General features: G+C 38.6%; 1 protein-coding gene across 2 annotated transcripts; it reads right to left on the minus strand.

Annotated features, from left to right (window-relative positions):
* Positions 1-278: 278 nt before the first annotated feature.
* Positions 279-17,870, minus strand: LOC107827314 (putative acyl-activating enzyme 16, chloroplastic). 2 transcript variants are annotated; one of them, XM_075229255.1, is made up of 19 exons: positions 17,384-17,850; positions 14,637-15,168; positions 14,458-14,554; positions 13,530-13,644; positions 11,471-11,558; positions 11,070-11,281; positions 10,168-10,286; positions 8,584-8,733; positions 8,344-8,411; positions 5,051-5,156; positions 4,769-4,927; positions 4,117-4,170; positions 3,952-4,032; positions 3,237-3,374; positions 2,758-2,917; positions 1,518-1,597; positions 1,301-1,446; positions 731-788; positions 279-644 (listed from the first exon to the last, which is right to left on the minus strand). In XM_075229255.1, exons 5-19 carry the CDS (start codon positions 11,551-11,553, stop codon positions 552-554), a joined length of 1,707 nt encoding a protein of 568 aa, XP_075085356.1. In that variant the 5' UTR covers positions 11,554-11,558; positions 13,530-13,644; positions 14,458-14,554; positions 14,637-15,168; positions 17,384-17,850; the 3' UTR covers positions 279-551. The 2 variants fall into 2 exon arrangements, with proteins under 2 accessions (XP_075085356.1, XP_075085355.1); XM_075229254.1 differs by lacking the exon at positions 14,458-14,554 and having other exon boundaries at positions 14,977-15,168; positions 17,384-17,870.
* Positions 17,871-25,076: the final 7,206 nt, after the last annotated feature.

Consider the following 25,076-nt stretch of genomic DNA (forward strand, 5'->3'; position numbering starts at 1 on the left):
TAGACGTTAAAGTTGATTTAATTTGAAATTCCTTTTCTCAAGCAATTCAAATAATCTAAACTCTTTACAAATTCTGTTTGTTTATCCTCACGAATATATTGTTCTCTCACTCTACTTTGTTTTTCTATTTCTTCCCTCCATCTGAGTAGTTTTGCCTGGGGCTAACCATGTAATTAGGAGGTTTAAGTACGGAATAATTGTTTTATCGATAAAACAAAAATTAAAAAAAAATGCATGGAATAGAAAGAAGAAAAAAAATAGCAAGAACAAGTGCAACATCTCCCAAAATTGAATGTAATTTATTTTTCAGGAGACAATATTACATGCTTATTGAACAAGTTTGTGGTACAAAAGTAGTTAAATTTGCCTTCAATTACAACTTTTACATCCTCATAAATATACAGTTCTATTAGATCTATTCAATTTCAATCACTACATTATCATTACAAACACATTTTTTTATGGAAAAGTTCTGAAAACCCGTTCGCCGGTAGCAATTCAGATCTTGCAGCTTTCATAGAAAAAAAAAGTGGGGATTCCAGAGACAGGAATCATTTGTACAAGTTCTCAATTTGCTCTTTGTAAAGAGCTGCAACTCTGTCTCTCTTGATTTTCATGGTTGGTGTTAGTAAGCCACTATCAATCTGCATGCCAAAAAATTGTCTAAGATATACAAATAGTCTTGACATTTAAATCAAATTGTCAAAGAGGTACAGTTAATAAATGGTACCGTGAAAGGTTCATCGACAATAAGGATAGGTCCAACTTGAAATGAGCAACCTGAAGTCCTGCATTTTCAACAAAGATGGCAAAGATTTTTATTTTAATGGAACTGAAAATAAAATACTGATAGGATACGAGTAGGAACACGGAGGGGAGCCTTGGCGTAATTGGTAAAGTTGCTGTCATGTGACCACGAGGTCACGGGTTCGAGCAGTGGAAACAACTTCTTGCAGAAGTGCAGAGTAAGGCTGCTAGACCCTTGTGGTCTGGGCCTTCCCCGGACCCCGCGCATAGCGGGAGCTTAGTGCACCAGGCTACCCTCTTTTTTTTTTTTTACACGAGTAGGAACACAAAGATATATCAGTATAAGTGTAACGGACTTGGTCAATGGCAGACATTAGAACTACAATTAGTATGACATAAAGAATGGAGTTAAGACCTTTCCACAATCTTATAAGAGGGTTAATTTGGTGATTCGTTGCATCATTTACACATTTCCATCAGGAAGTGGATAAACAAGTTTTCTGATATACGATATGCGAGGGAATTGGTCAATGTAGAAGCTGTAAGTCCGTACCATTTTCTTAACTCCTCGTATAATAGGCCAACTGCTTTTTCCTTGCTAAGTTCAGTGGTTTCAGAATCCACAATAGCTGATCTTTTAGCTGCTAACAGAACCTCCTCCTTATTTGGTACAATTATAGCTCCAAGGCGTCGTTGATCCTACATGTTACTGATGTCAAACTTGTGCAACGTGAGAGAAAATCTTAATTATGCGCTCAATGACAATTCACCTGGCCAATGACAACAATCTGCTGAATCAGACGACTTCCCATTGCAGCTTCTTCAATCTCTGATGGTTCAACATTCTCACCTAGTTTTTCCCCAGGAGGCAAATACATAAAAATAAAGTTCAAAGCTCTGAATTGCAATTATAATAAGGCCAATCTCATGGCAGTTTACGAAGAGAAAAATCATCTATGATAATAAACACATAATAAAGGCCCTAATTACAAAAAGGTGTTGCATTCACAACAACTACTATGCTTCAATACCAAGCTAGTTGCGGTAAGTTATATGAATCCTCATTGTTCAAGTAGCTCGGTTACGCCCGTTTTAATCCAATTTTATAACTATTAGTTTCTCTAACGTTAAAAGTTCTCTACATCTATCTCTAAATGTCTAAGAAGACTAAAGACCCTAACAAATGTTGGACTAAAGTAAACGTATTAACATGACTAAAACTTACTCACAACTAATTGGATCAATTATAGCTAATCGAATACTAGCCATAACAAGCTTCAGATCTTTATTCTTTGTACATGAGTCAATTGCTAGTTTCTATGGGATCTATTCTGGAACTTCTTTTATAATGGTGGTGTTTGGCCCATCTTGCGCGCCTGGACATTCTATAGGTTACCTGCTACCACCCCACAAGCACAGGCACCAAGCAAATCTGTCCTTTTCGCCTAGCATTTTCTAATTTGGAACTTCCAACAGCAGCAAGTTTCAATGGGAATCTAATTTGGATTCCTCTGAACTCACAAACTCCTATGTATTGAACTGTAAGTCATAGCCCATACGACCCAACTCAAATCAGTTTTCATTTGTTTATTTTTCTTTTAAAATATCTACCTAAATTAATATATCAGCAATCCAACTCGTCCAAACTCTACCTAAATGAATGCATCATTCACCGGTACATCCAAGCTTGGGTGCGTTGAATGGCGTACACATTTATAGGTTAAAATTGACACTTATACTTTTGAATTTCAGCTATAAATTGGACAGGTCAAAATCTTTATTCATTGGAGGGGAGAGTTCCAGACGTTCTGCCTCTTATTTTTCATCTTTTTCATTTGGGGTAGGCGAGAGGGTGGGGGTGGGGTGGGGGAAGGTGGTCGGGACTTTGAGGTTTGGTGACAGTTGATCTTCATTCGAACACATAACTGACAACAACACTACAACATAGACAGACTTACACGTTGCTAGGGCAGTCAAAGAGCAGGCACACTAGAAATAATTATAGCTCACCAGTTGAAAGGACTATGGTATCCTTTGCACGGCCTTCAAGGACTATTACACCCCCACTTTTACGACTTCGCCCTACAGAATGATCAGGCGCAATCCAACCAAGATCACCAGTGTTCAGCCATCCATTCTCATCAATAGCTTGTTTTGTTGCCGACGGATTCTAACAATAATTCACATAATAATGATGGTTAACCAACACTGCCAGTGGAATAATATTCCGGAGTAACATATACAGCAGAAAAGTGACCACCTATGAAGCTACTGAAGGCAAAACATGCTTTTGATGTTTTTCATAATGACGAAGAGTAACAAGGAAGCTCTTTTATAAGTATTGCTGAAAAGGCAACAATAGGGAGAAATGGAGTACTTACAATTCATAGGATTCGACTGATCAAGCTATTGCATTGCATTGCATTAACAGGTCGAACTAAGATGAACTGTAGAATTCATTATGCTCAAACAAAAATTTATGCACTAACCTTATAGTAGCCCTTCATTACTAGTGGCCCTCTGGCTTTTACAATGCCTCTTGAGCCTGGAGGAAGGACCTCATCTGTTTCTGCATTTACAACTTTTACTTCTACATGCCGAATGGGAGGCCCAACTGAGCCGAGTACCTTCAGAGATTAAATCAATGACTGTGTTATATGAATATCACATTCAGAATATGCATAGTTAAAGCAAAGTAGATATAAACTAGCCTAAGAATATGTAAAATATAAATCGCATATTTGTGTTGTGGGAAGCAACAAATGTGCCATATGAAACAATTTCATGTGATGGTTGTGGTATTATGGCATATTTAATAGATAACCAATGGTACGTGAAACCTGTGAATTGAATAAATTCAAAGAATACTTTAGGAAAAACTCTTTTTCAGCATAAAGTCTGACTAGAGGTAATGTCATGCTCTTATATGAATAGCAGTTAAGTTATTGGTAACTATATTCGTGATTGCTCGATTCAGAGGAAAGTATTTTTTTATCATTATACAGAGGAAAGTATTTTAATTTACTTCACGCCCTCCACCAGATTCCCACGTAAGAATTTATGATGCACGCCTGCAGAAAGATGCTTAGAAGCTCAAGGCACTGCTCTATACCAATATCATACAAGGTATCTCTATGAGAAACTTCAATGTCGAAGCAGAAGTTGAATTCTTTTGGTTCTATAGGTAGAGGATACACTACTCACATTACACGCAGGATGACGGGCAGCAACCACAGGAGATGACTCAGTCAGACCATATCCATTCTGAATCTTTATGTCAATTGCCTAAGAATTACCAAATGACATGTAAGAAAGGAGCACGAATCCAATTGCCTACAAACAATAGTTAAGACTATAAGAGCTACTAACCTCAAAGAACTTGTCAACATGTGAAGAAAGACTACCACCTCCACTTACGCCAGCCTGTAAAATATAAAAGGAAGGTAATCAACTGTCTTCACAATCTAGTGGACCTAAGTCACGTTGGGCCATGCAAATATAAATAACAATAAAATATTAGCAATCTTTACAGAAAAGAGTAGGATGTGGCTGTTAACAAGGTATTGAAAGATGAAAGTTTACAACTATGCATTTGGAAAAACAACAGCACGAAAACATGTAAGCTATTTTCTGCAACCTTTTCTAGTTATTTCCACTTACATTGACATGAGAGTAGGTGTATTGTCTCCAACCTTTTCAAATTATTTCCACTCACATTGGCATGAGAAAAACTTTCATCTTCTCACTTTTAAATTTCTTATTTTACTTTCTTTCTATTTCTAAACTTACTTTGTCCTACTGATGTTGTAAGTTTATCCTGTTAGCTCTTCTATTTTCTTTTGATACACCCTAACTGCATCAAAAATTTCTGTGTCGTGGATATGTACAGTGTACCTAGCTCGCCCATGTTTTAATAATATAGGGAAAATGGCAGAAGTTTAACAATGACGCATCAACCTTCGAACTTCAGAGATGCACCAGACAAAGAACACCAGAAGTCACAAACAGTAGCATATCCAACCTTTGAAATACCAATGCTTGCGTGTATTTTACTGTAAACAATTTTCTTCGCCAGCATATGCAGCGGCCATAATATAGCAGCAATAGTTCTAGCCCACAACCAGTCGAGCAATGATACAATATATGAAGGTTGCTTGGTGTCCTTCATTAAACATTTCCCCTGCATAAGAGACCGTGATACAAAAGAGTAAATCATGATTATCTAAGCAAAACTCTGTGCTTATTCACTACAATAATGGTGCATATAAGCTGAAATCATAGTACAATAATATCAGGAATTAACCTCGTAAATCCTTTTTGCCTCCATGTAAGCCATACTGATCCTTAAAAATAATAGGGCAATGAGTTTACGAGCAGCAGAGTTTGAATTGATCTGCTTTAGAATTCCACTGTAAAGTTCATAAACAGTAGTGTATCATTTAATAATATACAACAACAACAACCCAGTAATATCCCACTAATGGGGTCTAGGGAAGGTAGTGTGTACGCAGACCTTACCCCTACCCCGAAGGAGTAGAGAGGCTGTTTCCGAAAGACCCTCGGCTCAAGAAAACAAAAAGACAAAAGGACAAAAAGATACAATATTAGTATCACCACAGCAATCATAGGAAAAATGAGAACACCATGAAAACCAGAAGAAAGATGCAAAGCAAAAGCGATAACTAGTAAATAGGTCCTTCACTGAAAAGCGAAATAGTAAGACAAAACATTGCCACTAGCTATCTTAGATAAAAACCCTACCTGGCTAGTCCCACAATGGTACGAAGTAAGGCAAGACTCAACTACCTCCTAACCTACAACCCTAATACTCGACCTCCACATCTTCCTATCAAGTGTCATGTCCTCGGAAATCTGGAACCTCGCCATATCCTGCCTGATCACCTCTCCCCAATATTTCTTAGGCCGCCCTCTACCTCTTCTCGTGCCCTCCACAACCAGCCGCCCACACCTCCGTACCGGAGCATCTAGGCTTCTCCTTTGAACATGTCCGAACCATCTAAGCCTCGCTTCCCGCATCTTGTCATCAATGGGAGCCACGTGCACTTCTCCCGAATATCATCATTCCTAATCTTATCTATCCTAGTATGCCCGCACATCCACCTCAACATCCTCATTTCTGCTACTTTCATTTTCTGGATATGTGAGTTCTTAACGGGCCAACACTCAGCCCCATAAATCATGGCCGATCTAACCACCGCTTTATAGAACTTACCTTTGAATATCGGTGGCACTCTCTTGTCACACAGAACTCCAGATGCTAACCTCCACTTCATCCATCCTACCCCAATACGGTGTGTGACATCCTTGTCGATCTCCCCTCCCCCTGGATAACCGAACCAAGATACTTGAAGCTGCCTCTACTCGGGATGACCTGTGATTCAATCCGCACATCCACGCCAACTTCCACCGGCTCAGCGCTGAACTTACACTCCAGGTATTCCGTCTTCGTCCTGCTCAGCTTGAAACCCTTAGACTCAAGAGCTTGTCTCCAAACCTCTAGTCTCTCGTTAACACCGGCTCGCGACTCATCAATCAGAACTATGTCATCGGCGAATAGCATGCACCATGGCACATCCCCTTGAATATGGTGTGTCAACGCGTCCATCACCAAGGCGAGTAAGAATGGTCTGAGCGCAGAACCTTGGTGTAACCCCATTACAACCAGAAAATTCTCAGAGTCGCCTCCTACTGTTCTAACTCGAGTCTTAGCCCCATCATACATGTCCTTAATCGCCATAATGTAGGGAACCGACACACCTTTTGCCTCTAGGCATCTCCAGAGAACTTCTCTAGGATACTTTGTCATACGCTTTCTCTAAGTCAATAAACACCACGTGCAGATCCTTTTTCTTCTCTCTGTACAGTTCCACCAACCTCCTAACAAGGTGTATAGCTTTTGTAGTCGAACGACCCGGCATGAACCCGAACTGGTTGTCGGATACAAACATTGTCATCCTCATCCTCGCTTCAACCACCTGCTCCCACACTTTCATGGTATGACTCAGTAATTTGATACCCCTATAATTGTTACAACTCTGGATATCACCTTTGTTCTTATACATTGGAACCACCGTACTCCACCTCCACTCATCCGGCATCCTCTTCGCCTTAAAAATAACATTAAACAACCTAGTCAACCACTCCAAACCTGCTCTCCCCACACTTCCAAAATTCCACTGGAATCTCGCCTGACCCGGTCGCTCTGCCCCTGCTCATCTTACGCATAGCTCCCACTACCTCCTCGACCTCGATACGCCTGCAGTACCCAAAGTCACGGTGACTTTCGGAATGCTCCAATTCGCCTAGCACAATATCCCGATCCCCTTCTTCATTCAGAAGGTTATGAAAGTAAGTCTGCCATCTCTTCTTAATCTGGGCATCTTCCATCAATACTCTACCATCTCCGTCCTTGATGCATCTCACTTGGTCCAAATCTCGAGCCTTTCTCTCTCTCAACTTGGCCAACCAGAATAACTTCTTCTCCCCGCCTTTTTTCCCCAGTTCCTCGTACATACGACCATAAACCGCAGTCTTAGCCTCCGTGACCGCCAGCTTAGCCTCCTTCCTAGCTACCTTACACCTCTCCATGCACGCTCGCCTCTCCTCCTCTCCTATACTCCCCACTAACTTCAGGTACGCTGCCTTCTTCGCTTCCACTTTACCTTGGACCACTTCATTCCACCACCAGTCTCCTTTGTGCCCACCAGAGATGCCCGTCGAGACCCCTAACACCTCTCTCGCAGCCTCTCTAATACAGTCTGTTGTCGCTGACCACATAGTGCTCGCGTCACCACTGCTCCTCCACACTCCCATAGCCGACAACCGCCCCTCCAACTCTTGGGCTTTATCCTTAGTTAAGGACCCCCACCTGATTCTCGGTCTTCCTCGAGCAGACCTTTTCCTCCTCTTTAACATAATACCAACGTCTATCACCAAGAGTCTATGCTGCGTCGCGAGTATCTCATCCGGAATCACCTTGCAATCCTTGCACAACCCTGTGTCACACCTCCTGAGGAGGAGATAGTCAATCTGAGTCTTCGCCACCGCATTTTGAAAAGTAACCAAATGCCCCTCCCTCTTTGGAAAGCTAGAGTTCGCAATCACCAACCCAAAAGCCTTAGCTATCATTTAATAATATAGAATAATAAAAAATGATTACCTGAAGATATTTCAAGAGAAAAATGCCATAAAGCACAAAAATTTCCAGCAATTTAAGAAACGAGAAATTCAAAGGAATGAGAAACCAATTTATCTAATGCACGGTGACATTTGGAGAAGAATTTCCATCATATTCAAGCGGTAAAATTGTTTCAAAAGATTAAGGGAACAAGGAGATTTATAGCAGAGGTTTTACTCAGTATTTCTTCAGAAAACACCTTGGCTGACAAAGTACTACCGTCTTTTATCATTCAGAAGGTTACCATTTTCTATTACCCAATCAGTTCTCAGCATGCAACTGATTTTCTTCGTTGTCCCAGAAAAAACGTATATTTTAGAGGAAGAGTTTATATGAATTAGACAAGAAAAGTTCTCCGGAGCACAGTCTTAGAATAGCCATCCACATTAAGGACATACCTGTATAATGTCTCATACACTAAAGGAACACTTATCAAGTAATGTGGCTGATAACGCCGCAAATCTTCCTACAACAGTAAGAAGGTTGCTGAGGCAGTGGTAACAAAGATTAATAATCAAAGTACCAATAAATTTAAGGGGACAAAATATTAGGGCAGAGATCAGATCAATGTTTTAGATTCTCTCAAAACATCATTGGCGAAATAAGGGGTTTAGATTGACTACAAAATGGAAACACACCTTCAAATTTTTCACAGTTGTGTACACTTGCTCTGTTCCGTGTGTGAATATGAAATATTCACAAGCACGCTCATATGCATGCCAAGGCGGAAGCATGCTTAGAAATCTGTCCCCAGGTACAGCAGGTACAATCTCCCCCAAATTCAAAATCTAACAAGGAGAATGCAGGGATGTCAACAACTGTATGTACCCAAATACTAGCAGTCCAGCATACTTATCAATACCACAGATACTTTTAGAAGTTAAAGAAACACGGATGCTTGGCTATTAACATGATACTAAAAGATGGGAAACCAGCCAAACAAAAGATCAATCAGAAAAATAACAGCAACAGCAAAAAACATTATTTTCTATATACAATGGTAATAATAAGAAAACAGGCACCCATTCAAGTAATTAGGATCGCCAAGAAACATTTCTTGTTGGTTTTTGTTTCGCACAGCTTTTACGGTGATTTATTCCGACTGTATTACGATTCTTTCTGGTGATGTTTTAGTGACAATGTGACTCTTTTATGTGACCGTTCTGCTGGCACCGTGTCTCTTTATAGTGATCGCTCTGGTAGAACCACGACTCTTTCTAGTGAGCGTTCCAAAGGTAACATATTTGTTCTCAGTGGCTTTTACGGCGTTACTGCTAAGCGCCTCGCATGAACACTATTTTAGAAACATTTAAAGCAATATATTCTCCAAAACCCGTTCTCTTCTTTCTCTTCATGATATCAGAGTCGGGATATTGAGTCCATTTCGTGGACATTAAATTTCGATCATTGTCCTGACAAGTTTTTCGATTACTCTAAGCTGCCAATTCAAGCAATGCTCATGATGTTCTAAAGATTTGTGTATTTGTACCTCTTCGGGAGGAGTAAGAAAAGATCCATTTCCATATATGTTACAAGAAGCACTTTCTTTACACAATTACCATCAAATTTCAGGGGGAAAAGAATTCCAGCACTGCTTTTCTTTTGGGGATTGTTCATTATTCTAGCAACACTACTCGGACAGTTGTTCACTAATCAAGTATTTTTTTTTTGCAGTTCTTGTATTGGAAATAAAGTAAACTCACGACGTTTCACCACCTTGAGTTTGAGGGCTTCTGAACGTTAAGAAAATCATTAAATATTTGGTAGAATATCCTCGATAATGTCATAACTAAGAATTCAGAAATAGGATTCATTCTTTAAAAAGCCTATATAAGGAGCCCGCTTAGTAGTTAACCTACAATTCAGCAAGAGGTTTTTTCTCTTTTCTTTTTCTCTTTCACAAAACTAAACCTCACTTCTCAACCTAACTTTTTCTCACTGACGCCTTTCTCCAAGGGTATTTTATTCGTTTTTCTGCCACAAAAAAAATCACAAGAGTACAGAACCAATTGAAACACAAATTTTAAGATGACATAGCACTCAAGTTCAAAGACAGATTGGTCCATTTATCCTTTTCCCCGATTTTGTACCTCAAGTTAATAGCTTCTTTTCAGAACCAAGATCAGAATAACAGGATAAAGTTAATAAGACACTGATGAACCCGCAAAAATTAGCTACAACTACAGAATTCTTAGCACTAGAGTAAATGTACAAGTGCAAACCTGGTGAAGCAGATTTTTATGCGTAAGCATGACACCTTTTGGATTACCGGTGGTTCCACTGGTATAGACAATTGTAGCCACATCATCAGAGTTGATTGCCTCATATGAATATTGTTTCCCTAAAAAATTATTTTGTTAGTTACAGATATTCTCCCCAAAGGGAACTATATTATTGAAAAGTGCAACTTCAGAATCGAAGACAAAATAAAACTGTTACCAAACTGAATTATCGCATTGAACACATAACTGCGAAACATATAACTGCTAAATATATATAGCGAATACAGACTAGATATCGAGCTCATTACCAACATGGAAGTTGTAACAGAAATAGAAAGGAAAAAAAACAGAGTTGCTCTAATATCCATGAAAGATGTTAATAATCACTTGTCACCGGCCAAATTGATTTGAAAACACAAAAATTCCTACTAGCTTGAATAAGCATGTCCAAAATTCCATAAATTACAGGGTTACATTTCGACAAGCTAAAAGGGAAGCAGCAGGCCAAATTGTGATGATAGAATTAGCATGAGCTTCAGGATATTGATCTCTACGCTGAAGTCTCGAAATCTAATCTACTAAGTAATGATTTATTGTGTTTACATTAGGGAGGAGTTATCTTTAGCGTAGTATCTCAGAGAGCTCACAAACATAACATATACAGGAAAAGAGTCGGGAAGATAAACTTGCAACTTGAAGTCGAAAACTTCTTAAGACAACTATGCTCTAAGAAGATGATAAAGAAAAGTAGAGAGGAAAGAAATGCAGGATAAAGAGTCAAGGAAACTCTCTTGTTTGAAGAAAAGAAACCGCCAATATATCATCTTAGTAAAACACTAATTAGTTTTAAGCAAGAAATATTTTTTTAATTTAAATTATGTCTCTTACAGTAAATGTCTTACTGGCATCTTCAGAATCAAATAGATCCACACGACTCTTGTGACCCAATTCTATAATCTCCTTATAAGTATATACAGGATATCCCTGCACGGCTTCTCTTCCAAGGCTTGATTTCTCTCCCCAAAGTAAAATAGCAAATCGTACAGCTGCATGGGAACCAAAGGTGTCTGCAATCCGGTTGTACATCTCAGGATTGTCAATAGCAAGAGCGACACTGGCAAAATGCATGCAGAAAAAACAGGCTACTTCGTCAAATTGATCACACTTGCTGGTGTAAACTAAAGAACGAGAAACCCATGATTCTATAATCTGTCCACAAATGAGCAGAAGAAATATCATGCTCATTAACATGTTAATTAGAACAACCAACCAAATCTCAATGCGCAAGAACATCTGCACTAACCTTTCAGAGTGGCTATATAATTGCAATAGCTCTTGAACTGATGACCTTGAACCCCTCACAACGTTGATAGCCCCACTTGTCATTGTACCTAAAGGAAATTGGACACTTTTACGACAGAGCTTCCACTAAAATTGAACATAATTTAGACTGTAATTTTACACTATATCCCTACTTCACATATCATAACAACAAAAGAAAACCACAGTACATATAGTAGTCCTTTCGAATAAGCGCATCAGTGATTAAGCAACCCCATTTACCATCTCGTCGACATGCTTGAGTTCAAGTTATTTTACAGGACAGCATATTATCTGGACCTTATGATGGAAAATGTTGATTTTGTAGGTTTGCAAATGATAGACGAGCGCATGTGAATAACAGCCTGCTGACTTATCCCCTATTTAAACAAGCTAACACAGAAGCTTGCGCACTTGGCAGCTGTTCAGTATCTCATTTTCAAGAGATTTGAGAACTCAAATCCTGGAGATAACCAAGCAACTACCACCCCTCAATGGATGAGCTGAAAAGTAGCCCCTTCGTTCTCCATGATAATGAGCAGGAAAAAAGAAAAAGTGGTTAAATAGGCAATTACCAAGGTGGACGATGAAATGCACGTTATTGATTCCTTCCCTAATATGAGAATTCCTCTACAGAACTCTTAAGTAAGGAAAAACTGGGTACTTCTCCCATTATATTTTCAGAATTGTGTGCGCTTTCAATTGTTAATTTGGTTCATGAATTACTTTGGTTATGAATGTACTATTGTTTACTACTACAAGCCAGCTATTAAGTCCTAGAACAGGTAATTTATCAAAAAAAGATTGTCCTGCTACAAATAAACTTGGGTGTTCTTTTGACGGATAAAACAAAACAAAGCACGAACATAATTCATAGATTCGAACCATGAGCCATTGGCTTTAGGGGATTTCTCCGTAACCAAAAAAAATACTCTAGGGGTTTGGCCTAGTGGCAAGAGCGCAGCGTGACGTATGGGTTGGGCACACAACACGGTTAGACCAAAGCCTGGTATTTAAGTGGAGGAGGATAGAGGGGTGAGCCCATTATCCACCAAATTTTGAACCGTGAGCCACCGACCTCAGGATTTTCTCAGTTATAAGAAAAGACAACAATAACAACCTAGTAAAATCCCATCAAGTGGGGTCTGGTGAGGGTAGAGTGTACGCAGACCTTACCCCTACCCCGAAGGGGTAGAGAGGCTGTTTCCGGGAGACCCTCGGTTCAAAAGGCGAACAGAGATAATAGATCCTTACCAGCAGCAGCAACCAGAGAGATAATATAATATCAACATTGTAAGAGACAGAAAATAGATGGCAAGGCAATAACAAAAACAGTTACTAGTAACACAATACTATGAAAACGGGAAAATAATATGAACTCGGTTATAAGAAAAGATGAAAAATAATTCAAGGGCTTTAAATTCAAGTTATGTACATGATATATTTCTTGAGACATAATGGAGAGAAACAGTTAAATGATCAAAAGGTTGGTATTATATATGCCCTTCAGCATATGGGCAGTCCAGTGCACAAAGCATCTCATCATTCATGCAGGTATGAGGAAGGGCCGCACCCCAAGGGGTGTGATGTAGCCAGCGTACCCTAATGGAAGCATTAGTGCCTGCTTCGACGGCTAGAACCCATGACTTATATGCCCTTCAGCATACAAACTAATATTATCATAGTTTAATCGCAAAGATGGTGCTTCCAACTTCTGTCTGCTTATGTAGAGGGTTCAACTTTTTCAAGAAGCCATTATATGATAATTGGTGAGCCAATAGCCTGACTTCTTTTGTCTTTTTCATTAGCAGATCAGTATTTTCACGATCCATAAGTTTTACATGCGCATTTTAGGTTCATACCATTTATGATAATCAAGGGCTTTAATAAGTACCTAGGATTATCCTAATCCGCAAAAGAGCATGGGAAATTTTTGAAATCCGAAAAAGAAAACAGGAAAAAGAAAGAAAAAAGTAATACGTAATAATAAAGCTAAGAGTTACCGATTTCTAGGATTTACAAAATAGGACGGATTGATTTACCTTGATCTGCAACAAGCCATCGACATGAATTATCAGCAAAGAGTGCAATCTTCTCATTTGGCTTTAGCCCAACAACTCTCAAACCTTCAGAGAAATCCACAATCTCCTGACAAAGCTGCATTTTTTGGTAATGCATTTAGAAAAAGTACTATGGATAGAATAGGAGAGCTGATAACATAGTTAAATGCACTTAATTTTCCAGATTAGCTAGTCGCCTTCTTGCAAAATTTTGATTAAGTAGTAACTACAAAAACCATGCATCCAATTACACCCAAAACAGATTTTGACTAGGGAGACCACCAGGGGCGGAGCTAGTGTTTCAGTGACAGGTTCAGCCGAACACAGTATCTTTGACCCTAACTCTTTATTTGTCTTTAGAAATTCATTGAATATGTAAAATTTAATTTAGAACCCAGTAACTTAAAAAGACTAAAATCCCCCACTCATAATCTTCAAATCCTGACTCCACCTCTGGAGACCACAACTTTACTGCATTATCCTCTGCTATTTAGATTTAGTGCAATTACTCTCAAGCACAACCGTATATTCATGATAAATGATCTGCCCAAGTCTCAAAAGATCCAACAAACATTAACATTAGATTAGATTAAAAGAAGATTGCTAAGTCATCTCATCGTTTCCCTTATATAATAAAAAATAAAAAATAAAAAAGAAGATTGCTAGGTGAAATTTCTGTTGCCTCACAGTTTTTCAACTCTTCAGATCCACTTGATGTTAGGGACGAAATACTACCACCCCCCAGAATGATCAGATCTAGAAGCATTCATGACACTATTCATAGAAATCATGTTTAGAGCTATAGAAGCTTGAAATAAGAAATCAAATTCTACCACCCATTTTTGGAACAAAGGGAGCACAGAATATACGACAATTTCTTTTTTTGAGAAGGAATATACGACAAATTTACCTGAAAGAAAAGAAAGAAAAAGGAAGACGGCCGGGCTAAGGATGAATCAAATTCCTAAAGTCAAAGGCAAGGCCATACACCGTTTGGTTCACCACGCCTAAAAGCAACCACATAGTCAAACAAAAGACTATAATCCTACACCAACATTGACTCATAAATACTGAAAAGGAAGATCCTACCTAGGAACTCATGTTGATAATATTTGTTCCCAGCAAGCACTTACAAATGAAAGACAGGAAGCCCACGCCTTCACGCATACGGATAAAAAGATGGATAGTCTCATACAGTCGGCCAACAGAGGGCCACTACACAAACTTGTGAAAGCAACTATCATTCCAGAGAAAAAGCTCTTTAAAACAGAAGAAAATTTTATAGCAGGATTTAATGAATTCCCATAATGCAGGACTTCACATATTAAAATAATTAACACAAAGGGTTGATTATTTCATCTTTAGATAAAAATAAACCAAAAAAAGGATATTGAAAAGAATAAAATGAGAATAAAGAAAAAAAATTGACCTGTTTATAAGTCATGCTTGTAGGAGGATCATGATATGGGTCCACAACTGCTACATGATCACCAAATTTCTCTGACGAAGTCCGCCAAATGTCGGGAACAGTTCTCCACTCTGTCAAGGGCAACCCACCATTACCGGACAACAATTCACTTTCTAGAAAAGGCGAGCACTTCCTGATTTCCATTTCTGCAGTCTGGGAACATGATTCGATGAATCCCATAAATAAATACACAATAGAAGCAGTAGCTGAACACTACATGATAAGTTTTCAAATTGACTAAAAACAATTGACAGGTACAGGTAAATTTATATACTTATAGGATGATGCCGGAGAGTCGGTGAACGTTACATTTAAAAGACCACCATGTGTTTCCTGACACTTTATCTTCTCTAGTCTCCCACAATAATAATTTTTGAAGATTCAACTAACAAGCTTAACTCAAAAACTGGATAGGGTTATAACTTATAAAGGATGGTGGATTGGTAGTGAAGATTTTGAAACTTCATAATAAAAGTTTTCTTTGATTGGGAGATTAGAAGGGTGAACCTTTTGATTGAGAAACTAGCAGTGATTATCGAAGAAAGTTCGTAAAACTTTTCTAATAGCCAATGTAGATGGCAAATTTTCTCTGAACTCAAGTTATAGGCTGTTGTGAAAATAAAATGTTGAAAATGAGATTTATCTGCCCTGGAAAATGTAAATGGAAACAAAATCTCCACCTAAAATGGTATGCTTTATATGGATTCTTACATAATGCAGCCTAACCCAGGATAATTTATAGAGAAGAGGCTTTAAATATGCAACATATGATGCACCTAAGGGTATGTCCAGTGGTCAATGAAGTTGAATAAAGACCACGGAAGACAGCAAAACAATAGGTAATTTCTTCTTAGCTGCCTAAGTCTGGGCGAACAGAGTTACCACCTAGAGTTACCCAATATCTATATAGTTTGGATGGTGCAGCTATTCAAGTTGAGGTGTCTGCAAACTAACCCACCCGATTACCACTACGATAAAAATACAATAAAAATTATCAACAGTCCTAATATTACTCTCGCCCAAATATGCTTAAATTCAAAGTTCTGATGGAATCCAGACAGTTATGGAGCATTTGTTTTAACATATATGGAGTCCAGTGGGTTATGCCCGAATACTTGAAAGAGGCTACAAGCTGGGTAGGGACAAAGGACACTTAAGAGGCAGAGACAAGCTTGGCGAGAAATTCCTCTCTATGTACGCAGGACAGTGTGGAACGTGGATAGATAGAAACCATAGATGCTTGATGGGAAAGAACATACATCTCTTGTAAAGTTCAAATATCTTGAAAATCATCATTTTTATGCAGGATGAATAGTGTAAACAAAACAGATGATATGCTGGACTTAATTGACTCCTTATAGCTATAAAAGCGATCAGCCACAGATGACTACACCTGCTTTGTGCCACTCTATCAATGAGATTACTTTAACTGTTCGAAGAATTATTTCAAGATCGGTACACAAAATGCATCAACAATAAAACTGTAATTGGAGGCTAACTAAATTTAGTTGGTATTAAGAAAATTACATTTAAACACAAAAGGGTACTGAATCCAATAAAAAAGTATTCGCAACATATTCATTCAGGAAATTTCCATTCTAAATGCAATTAATGCTGCTTGTCCTTCCCAAGCTTAAGTCAATTATAGCAATTGTACTTTCAAACCTGGACTAAGTTATAACAAATAGGAAAAACATTGCAAATTAATGTAGAACAATGATAAATACTCCCTCTGTCCCAAATTTATGTGACACACTTTCCTCTTTAGGCTATCCCAAAAAGTTACACCTTTCTACACTTGGAAACAATAACTTTAAACTTTCAATTTTACCCTTAGTGACATTTAACTGGAGCCAGTATGGAGGGATAGAGATAGGCTGAGTCCTCGGTACTAAGCCAATGCAAAACTCAACTTCTCGCCTAGGAGGTAACCCAAGAAATCTTCTGGAAATACATTTCTGAATCCGCAATTTTATAGACATGCAAATGTCTATGACAATGTTTTAGACCACAAGTGTCAAAAAAATTCTATATTTCTTAACTTTGTTCCTACTTCCTAGTAAAAAATCAGTCACGTAAAATGGGACAGAGGGAGTATAATTTACAATGATGATTACAATTAACAACTATAGTTAAAGGGCAGCCCAGTGCACTAAGCTCTCGTTATGCGCGGGTCCAAAAAAGCATCATACCACGAGGGTTTATTGTACACAGAATTAGTTTCCACGGCGGCTAGAACGCGTGACCATCACACGGCAGCAACTTTATATGTTACACCAGCGCTACCGTTCAATTAAAAACTATAATTATTTTTAAAAAAAGAAAGAAACAGAAAGAGCATTACATAAAACAAAGTACTAAGAATCACCTTAGACTCGCAATAAACTCGACCAACCCTCTGACTTGTGTGTGACTTGGAGTTGACCAATTTCTGCTGAGACCAAAAATGGCTTACCCCATATCTTCCACTATATGGGGTAGCAAAAAGATTGGATTTTAGGCTCATGGTAATCATCTCTGACATCTACAACAAACCCCTTTTAATTTCTGTGCATAAATATATTGTACAGAGGGTAATTCCCTGATGTTACAGATTGAAATCTCGAGGGTATTAATGGTGAGAAGGAGTCAATAGTTAGGAATTAAGCAAAGAAAAATAGAGAGGAACAAAGCTGCAGCATTGAAGTAACCGCAGAGAAGAATTGAAAGGGGTGGAAAATAGTGAAGAATTGATGACTTCTAGGAATTCATTCACGAGTGAGAGGAGTGTGTGTGAGAGAGAGAGAGAGCGAGAGAGCGCATTGATTAGTGTGACATTCGACAAGTTTGGCAACCAATCTATAATTGTAAAACTCTCTTTTAACTACTTCTAGTAGTACTATGAAAATTTTGTCCATAAAAAGAATTTTTTTTGGAAGAACCGTAAGCAGTTTTTGAGAAGTAGAAAAAAAGTATAGTTTCTTCCCGAGAGCATAAGCAAAAATAGTTTTGAATTTTCTTTTTATCAAAAATATCTTTAATAAAATATAATATATATTAAAATAACTGTTAAACCTTATACTTAGGCTATTAATATATAAATATTTCTTACTATTTTTAGTATATCTTTCTAATATATAGTGACTTTAGGAGCGAATGCTTTTATATTTGTTGAATGATTTTTAATATATTTAACTTATATTAAAATAATTAAGTACTTTTAAATTTTATTTTTATATTTTACTTAAATAAAATAAAAGGATCTAACTATTGCTTGTAATAATAAATTTTTAAGATTATATATTTATTTATAATATTAACTATTAAGTAAATATATTAATGTCCTTATTCGTAATTTGATACTTAAAAGTACTTTCTGAAAATCTTGACCAAACACAAATTATTGCTCAAAAGTATTTTTCAGAGTGATTAGCCAAACACAAACTTCTTCTCTCCAAAAGTACTTTTTTCAAAAGCACTTTTGAAAAAAATACTTCTCAAAATAAGTTAATTTCTCTAGTTTGGCCAAACAGGCTAGTAATATCCTACCCCTATTTGTCTCTTCTTGAATTTCAGGAAACAAATTAATATAGAAAGGGTATTTAGTTTGTGAAAATGACTAGAAATATTTGTGTAAAAGTATACTCGGCCTTGGCCCAGTAACTCCATAAGAACATGGGCTCTGAACTAGAAGTGCACCAATAACCACTTTTTAGACCATTATTTAAAATAAATTCATAATTATAATATATTTAAATAATAGCCAATTCACTCAAACTTCATGACTAAGTATCCTAAATTTGGAAATCTAAGACTTAGTGTCCTGAACTTTTGAGCTGCTAATTTGAATTTCAGGACTAAGTATCCTGAATTTCTGAACTTCTAATTTAAAATTCAAGACATAAGATTCAAACTTCTGGACACAATTTTCGAACTTTAGGATACGATATCCTGAAGTTTGAACTTTGAGGTTTGAACTTTGAGGTTTAAACTTCAAGACGTCATGTCCTAAAATTTGAATAAATTGGCTAATTTTTAAATACATTGTAAACTATAAATATATTTTAAACAACATGCTTAAAAGTGACTACCTAGTGTCATTTTTATGGACTAGATAGATAACGGGGTTTTACAAAATTCAGAGCAAAGAAAGGGTAGAAATGACACCAGGTGGCCATTTTAAAGGGATGTTATTTATGAATTAGTCAGTGCATCCTGGATTTCAGTTTTTTCGTTTAATTTTTTAGGACAAAAATATCATGAGTTGTACTGAAGTTAAGATTTTAGTTTAAAATTTCAGGACAAAATAATTATTGGCTTATCTCTAAATAACATCTCTACAAATGGCTATATGTACACTTGTCATTGGGGGCAGGAAAAGGCCCAAATACAATATCTTCGGTTTGCACAAATAATTGAAACAATTAGGAAGTGTAGAATATGTTTCCTCGCAATAATTAATCATAGAAGATCCACATGCAATTGAAACTTTTCTGTTCTGTATTTTTTTTCTTTTTTTACATCCAGATATTTATTAGGAAATTTATTTTTGAATAAAATACTAGGAAATACTCGATAATTGCAATCGAATTGAACAAAACTTGAGGACTCGATGTGATGATTTTACAATTCCATGATATTATCCCAAAAGTTTTCTCATTAGTGAGCATGGGTGACTCGACTACAATACCAGTAAAGCAATTGCTTGGAGGCCATCTTTTTTGGGGTTTCATTTTTTTATTAAAAATATATTGTATATGTATTATTAAAAAATATGTAAATTTAAATTTAAATAAATTTTTGGAGCGAAAGTACAATTATTTTCATGTGAGGATCGTTATAATAATTAGTGAGTGAAATAATTTTTAATGAATTGTTTCCTTACATGGGTAGGGTAGCTATTTTTTGCCTCATTTATATCCTAACAACGAAACTAATACGGGCCCATATTATTATTTATATATTTGCCCTCTACATTCTCTGACAAGGTGGGTTGCTCTGATGGTAAGTATCCTCCACTTCCAACCAAGAGGTTGTGAGTTCGAGTCACCCCAAGAGCAAGGTGGGGAGTTCTTGGAGGGAAGGATGCCGAGGTTTTCTATTGGAAACAGCCTCTCTACCCCAGGGTAGGGGTAAGGTCTGCGTACACACTGCCCTCCCCAGATCCCACTAGTGGGATTTATCATGACTTATTCGCTTTCGTTACTTTCATTTTCATACCGTATTGAATTGATTGTCCTTATCTGACCGTTTTTTTTGCCATGCGTACACTTTACCTCTCCAGACCCCACTTTGTAGATTTTCATTGGGTATGTTGTTGTATATCAACATATTAAATTCTTGAGCCGTTTTTATGATTCTACCTTTATTAAACTACTCTCTATTTAGATTATATACAAAAAAAAAAAAACTAACTCTAGGCTATTCCACACGCTATCTAGTAAAAATATGATTAGCTGAAGTGGATTTTCTTTTTTTTGTAGTAGATGTCGAATCTGCCGTGCCTCATTGGCGAAGAAGGGGGCAGACAAAGCAAATACATGAACCGCTTCATTTCTCACAGCAGGCAATTCTACTGACAGAGCAATCTTTAAGCAATGATTGTCAATTGACACTCTTTTTCCCCAAAATTACGAACTATAATTAGATAGAGTTATTTTTATGTATGTATATTATATTTTCTGTTGGACGCTAAAGGAACAAGATTCTTCATTACTTTAATAGATTAATTAGTAGATTAATTAGCAAGAGATTTCATTTCTGTTTGGATGGGCAGAGGCATATTCATGATTTAAAGCTTAAGAGTTTCTACATCGACTCTAAGTACAGTACTCAGTGCCCTAAACTCCCGTTATGCGTTGGATTTCGAGGAAGGGTCGGATTACAAGTATCTATCGTACGCAACCTTATCCTACATTTCTGTAAGAGGCTGTTTCACAGCTCGAACCTGTGACCTCCTGGTCACATGACAACAACTTTACCAACTATGCCAAAACTCTCTTTCCTACATCGACTTCAAGTAAATTTATAATAATAACTGAGTTTACAGTCAAATATTTATTAAACTTCTTAATACATAACAAAATCTAAACAAAAGCTATTAGGTTTTCACAAACCGTACGTCGAACACTCGAACTCTAGATCCACCAGTCGATGGGGTAATAATCACTTTGCATGTGCAATTCCCAAAGTTATATAGAAAGATTAATATTTTTTGTTGCGAATCATATGCCAAAAATTAATTATAATTGTGTTTATTCGAAAAACGGATAGAGTTAAATTTATACATAGTCCTAAGGATACATGATATAACTTAGTACAAACCGAAAAAATAAGTAGAGATATATCGAATATTGACTGTAAAAAGGAATTAAAACAAACCGAAATTGAGTGGGGAATGATATTTATATGAACAAGATGAACCAATGTACAAAGCCCAAAAAAGGATAATCTTTATTATATGTGTGTAAATCTCAATAATTTCTGAATATGAGAGTGTATCAATGTTTGCTTCTCTGGATGCTCAATCTGCCTTACAGAAATGATACCCACTCTTAATATAGTGGAAAAATTCTACTTTGGATATACTAAAAAATACATAATGGGGATTCCATGATAGATTAGTTAATTAGCTTTTCCTTAATTTTCGTCGAGATTCTCTCCCTAAGTGCGGCTACAACGGCTCTTTATCTCTTAGTTCGATCTTGGTCGGTCTTGGTATTGGACGATCTCCGAATCTCGAGCTCGATATTGACTCGAGCTCGATATTGACTCGGGCTCGGTATTAATCGGTCTCTGGATCTTGAGCTCGATAACACTACCTCATATCATAGCTCGATATTGACTCGAGCTCGATATTGACTCGGGCTCGATATTGACCGGTCTCTGGCTCTTGAGCTCGATAACACTACTTCATATCATAGCTCGATATTGACTCGAGCTCGATATTGACTCGGGTTCGATATTGATCGGTCCCTGAATCTTGAACTCAATAACCTGGCTTTACTTATTATCTCGATGTTACAATGACGACCCTTAGTTCATCATGTTCCAATCTCGACTAATTACACGAAGGGCAAACTCAGATTTGACCGTATACAGATAGTCCCCTTGTTTCTCGGAAAGAATGTGGCGAGAAACAATATGATTTTCCAATGATATGACTAGATATACACTGATGTCTGCATCGAGTCCGACCATGATGTACGTGATAATGTTCCGTCGGTTCAGTTACCAAGGCATTAAATATGCGTCAGACAACGGTCGGCCACTGCTGATATTGAATTGTCATCGCCAAATCTATAAATAGCTCCTCTCTTCACCATTTTTTACTTTTAAAATTCCAATCTCCAAATCTACTAAGTTCTTTTTTGCATCTTCTGAGTTCTTCATCTGCAAATCTGCGATTTTCACTGCTAACCTCTTCTTAGAACACCAAATCTTATCATCTCCCTCTATTTTAACTTCAAATCCAAATGGCGAAAACGTCAAAAATTGTTCCTCAAAAAGAAAACGCTTCTTCATCGCGGCCGCCCGGCGACAAAATACTGGTGGAGCCACGACCTGAGGAGTGTATTCCTGGGGGGTGTGTCCTCACTTCTGATTTTAAGACCGATAAAACCTCGTCGGTTTTCGGTCGATGCGAGCCAATATCGAGGTATATATGCTCGATACTGAGGGATACCTTAAGCAGGTAAGGAAAGATTGCAACTGGGAGAACAAAGAAGTGGTGATCCCGACTCCCGAAGAAGATATCACCACCCGTGTGGAAGGATTTTTAAGTGTTTACACTTACCCTTTCACGCTGGGCCCCCTCGACCCTGTTGTCGTTGATTTTTGCCGTCAGTATTAAATAACCTGAGTCCAAATCCATCCTTCATTTTGGGGAATTATTATTCTGCTCCAATTCTTTGTGAGAAAAATCGAGGGGATGCCTTTTACCTTCGACAACCTCATCAGGTTGTACAGTCCCTGCCTCTATCGAGGTGGGTTAATAAAACTCTAACGCCAGGCTGCCAAAGTGCCGTTCTCGAGCATAGATGAGGATAAGGACCGAGGTTGGATGGGCTGGTTCGTTCGAGTGAAGACTTCCGATTTAATCCCGGCCGAGAAGATGCCATTTTCCGAGAAATGGAATATGAAGAGTAAGTATAATCCCACTGTCAGCTCCTATTTATTGTTTTGCTCCTTTGTTTCTCTCTCATCGATATCCTTTTCCGTGATGTAGTGGCTGCTTGGATGCCCGGTGCAATTCCTAACCTCAAGAGCTGGGTTCGGGACCTGGCCTAAACCTCTACATATGCCGAGCGCTCGTGGCGCGATTTATCAAAGGGCCGATGGGAGGCAAAAACTCATGATAAGCCTCTTTCCCACGTCTTCGATGATTTTATTAAAGCGTTTCTTACTTATTTTCTTTTCATACAGGCCTTGGCAAAGATGTCGTTGTGATGCCCCTATCTGGCGAGGAGGAGACTTCGATCCTGGCACCGAAACTGGCGAAGGACAAAAAGAGGAAAAAGATCTCAACCTCCGAGGATCCAGAACCTAAGAAGAAGGTGGCTCGTAAGCCGAGGAAGAACATTATCCTTTTGACCCGAAGACTATGTTCGACGTCTAAGGTATGAAGACGAAGAAGAGATAAAAGACTACTCCGGGCCGGTGGCCCGAATGAAAATGAGCACCGAGGCCCCAAAGGCTACTGAATCGGTGAAGGCTGCAGAGACTCCATCTCGAGATAAGGGAGTCTCGTTCCCACGTCATTGATGATTTTATTAAAGCGTTTCTTACTTATTTTCTTTTCATACAGGCCTTGGCAAAGATGTTGTTGTGAGGCCCCTATCTGGCGAGGAGGAGACTTCGATCCTGGCACCGAAACCGGCGAAGGACAAAAAGAGAAAAAAGATCTCAACCTTCGAGGATCCAGAACCTAAGAAGAAGGTGGCTCGTAAGCCGAGGAAGAACATTATCCTTTTGACCCGAAGACTATGTTCGGCATCTAAGGGATGAAGACGAAGAAGAGGTAAAAGACGACTCTGGGCTGGTGGCTCGAGTGAAAATAAGCAGCGAGGCCCCAAAGGCTACTGAATCGGTGAAGGCTGCAGAGACTCCATCTCGAGATGAGGGAGTCTCGGGGAGAGACTTGGGCAAAGTCCCCGAGTCATCGAGGATTGAGGATGCCTCCTACCATAATGAGCCAACGGTGGGTACGGCTGCAGGGGCTGATCTCGAGACCCCCCGAGATGGAGAGAACACCCGAAGTGATCCACTTGGGGCAGTAGAAATTGGAGGCTCCCCGCTGCTCCCCTCATTTTTCGAGGAGATGATTTAAGAGGCTCGGGCCTTGAAGGCCCTCTCCATCGAAGGAGGCCACGGAAAGGAAGATCCCTTCCGTGATTATTTTACTGGGGTCGAAGATGCTACCAGCCTGAGCGACTTGGAGGTCTCGAGGAAGGACTTGGGCGAGGCATCGAGCCTTTTCAACGAAGCGCAGCAAGCTCTGAATCGGGTAAGCCTGAACTCCCCATGTTGGTTTTACCCTTGTGTTTATTTTTCTCTTCCTGTCTAACTTCTTTTCTTCTTTCTGCGTAGGCCTCAACACTTCATCAGGAAGCATTTTCTCGGTCTTGAGCTGAACTGAGTCGGAATGAAGCCGACCTCCGAGGGCTCACGGAGGAGAGAAATGCCCTTAAACTTCTCTGTGGGCAAAAAGAAGAGGAGATCAAGGACCTCCGAGCCGAGTTGGCCAAGGCTCACCAAGATCAGTCCGACCTAATCGAGCAGGTAATGAAAATATTAAAAGCTCATGGGCTCGATTCGGGAACGGTGGAAAATATTTCAATCTCACAGTTGCAGTAGAAGATCGAGATGATCGGGCAGCTCCGCGAGGAGGTCGACATGATGAAGGCAGAGACCTTGGGGTGTTAAGAAGGCATGGGCCGCTTTGCTGCAGAAAAAGAGACTGCTTTATCCCAATTGCCATCGGCCGAAAGTCAGCTTCGAGGCATGAAGGAGAAAAGCTCAATTTAGGCGAAGAAAATAGAGGAGCTCGAGGCCCGTTTGGCTTCCGAACTTGCAAAGGCCAA

This window comes from Nicotiana tabacum, chromosome 14 (genome assembly GCF_000715075.1).
Source record: "Nicotiana tabacum cultivar K326 chromosome 14, ASM71507v2, whole genome shotgun sequence".
NCBI lineage: Eukaryota > Viridiplantae > Streptophyta > Magnoliopsida > Solanales > Solanaceae > Nicotiana > Nicotiana tabacum.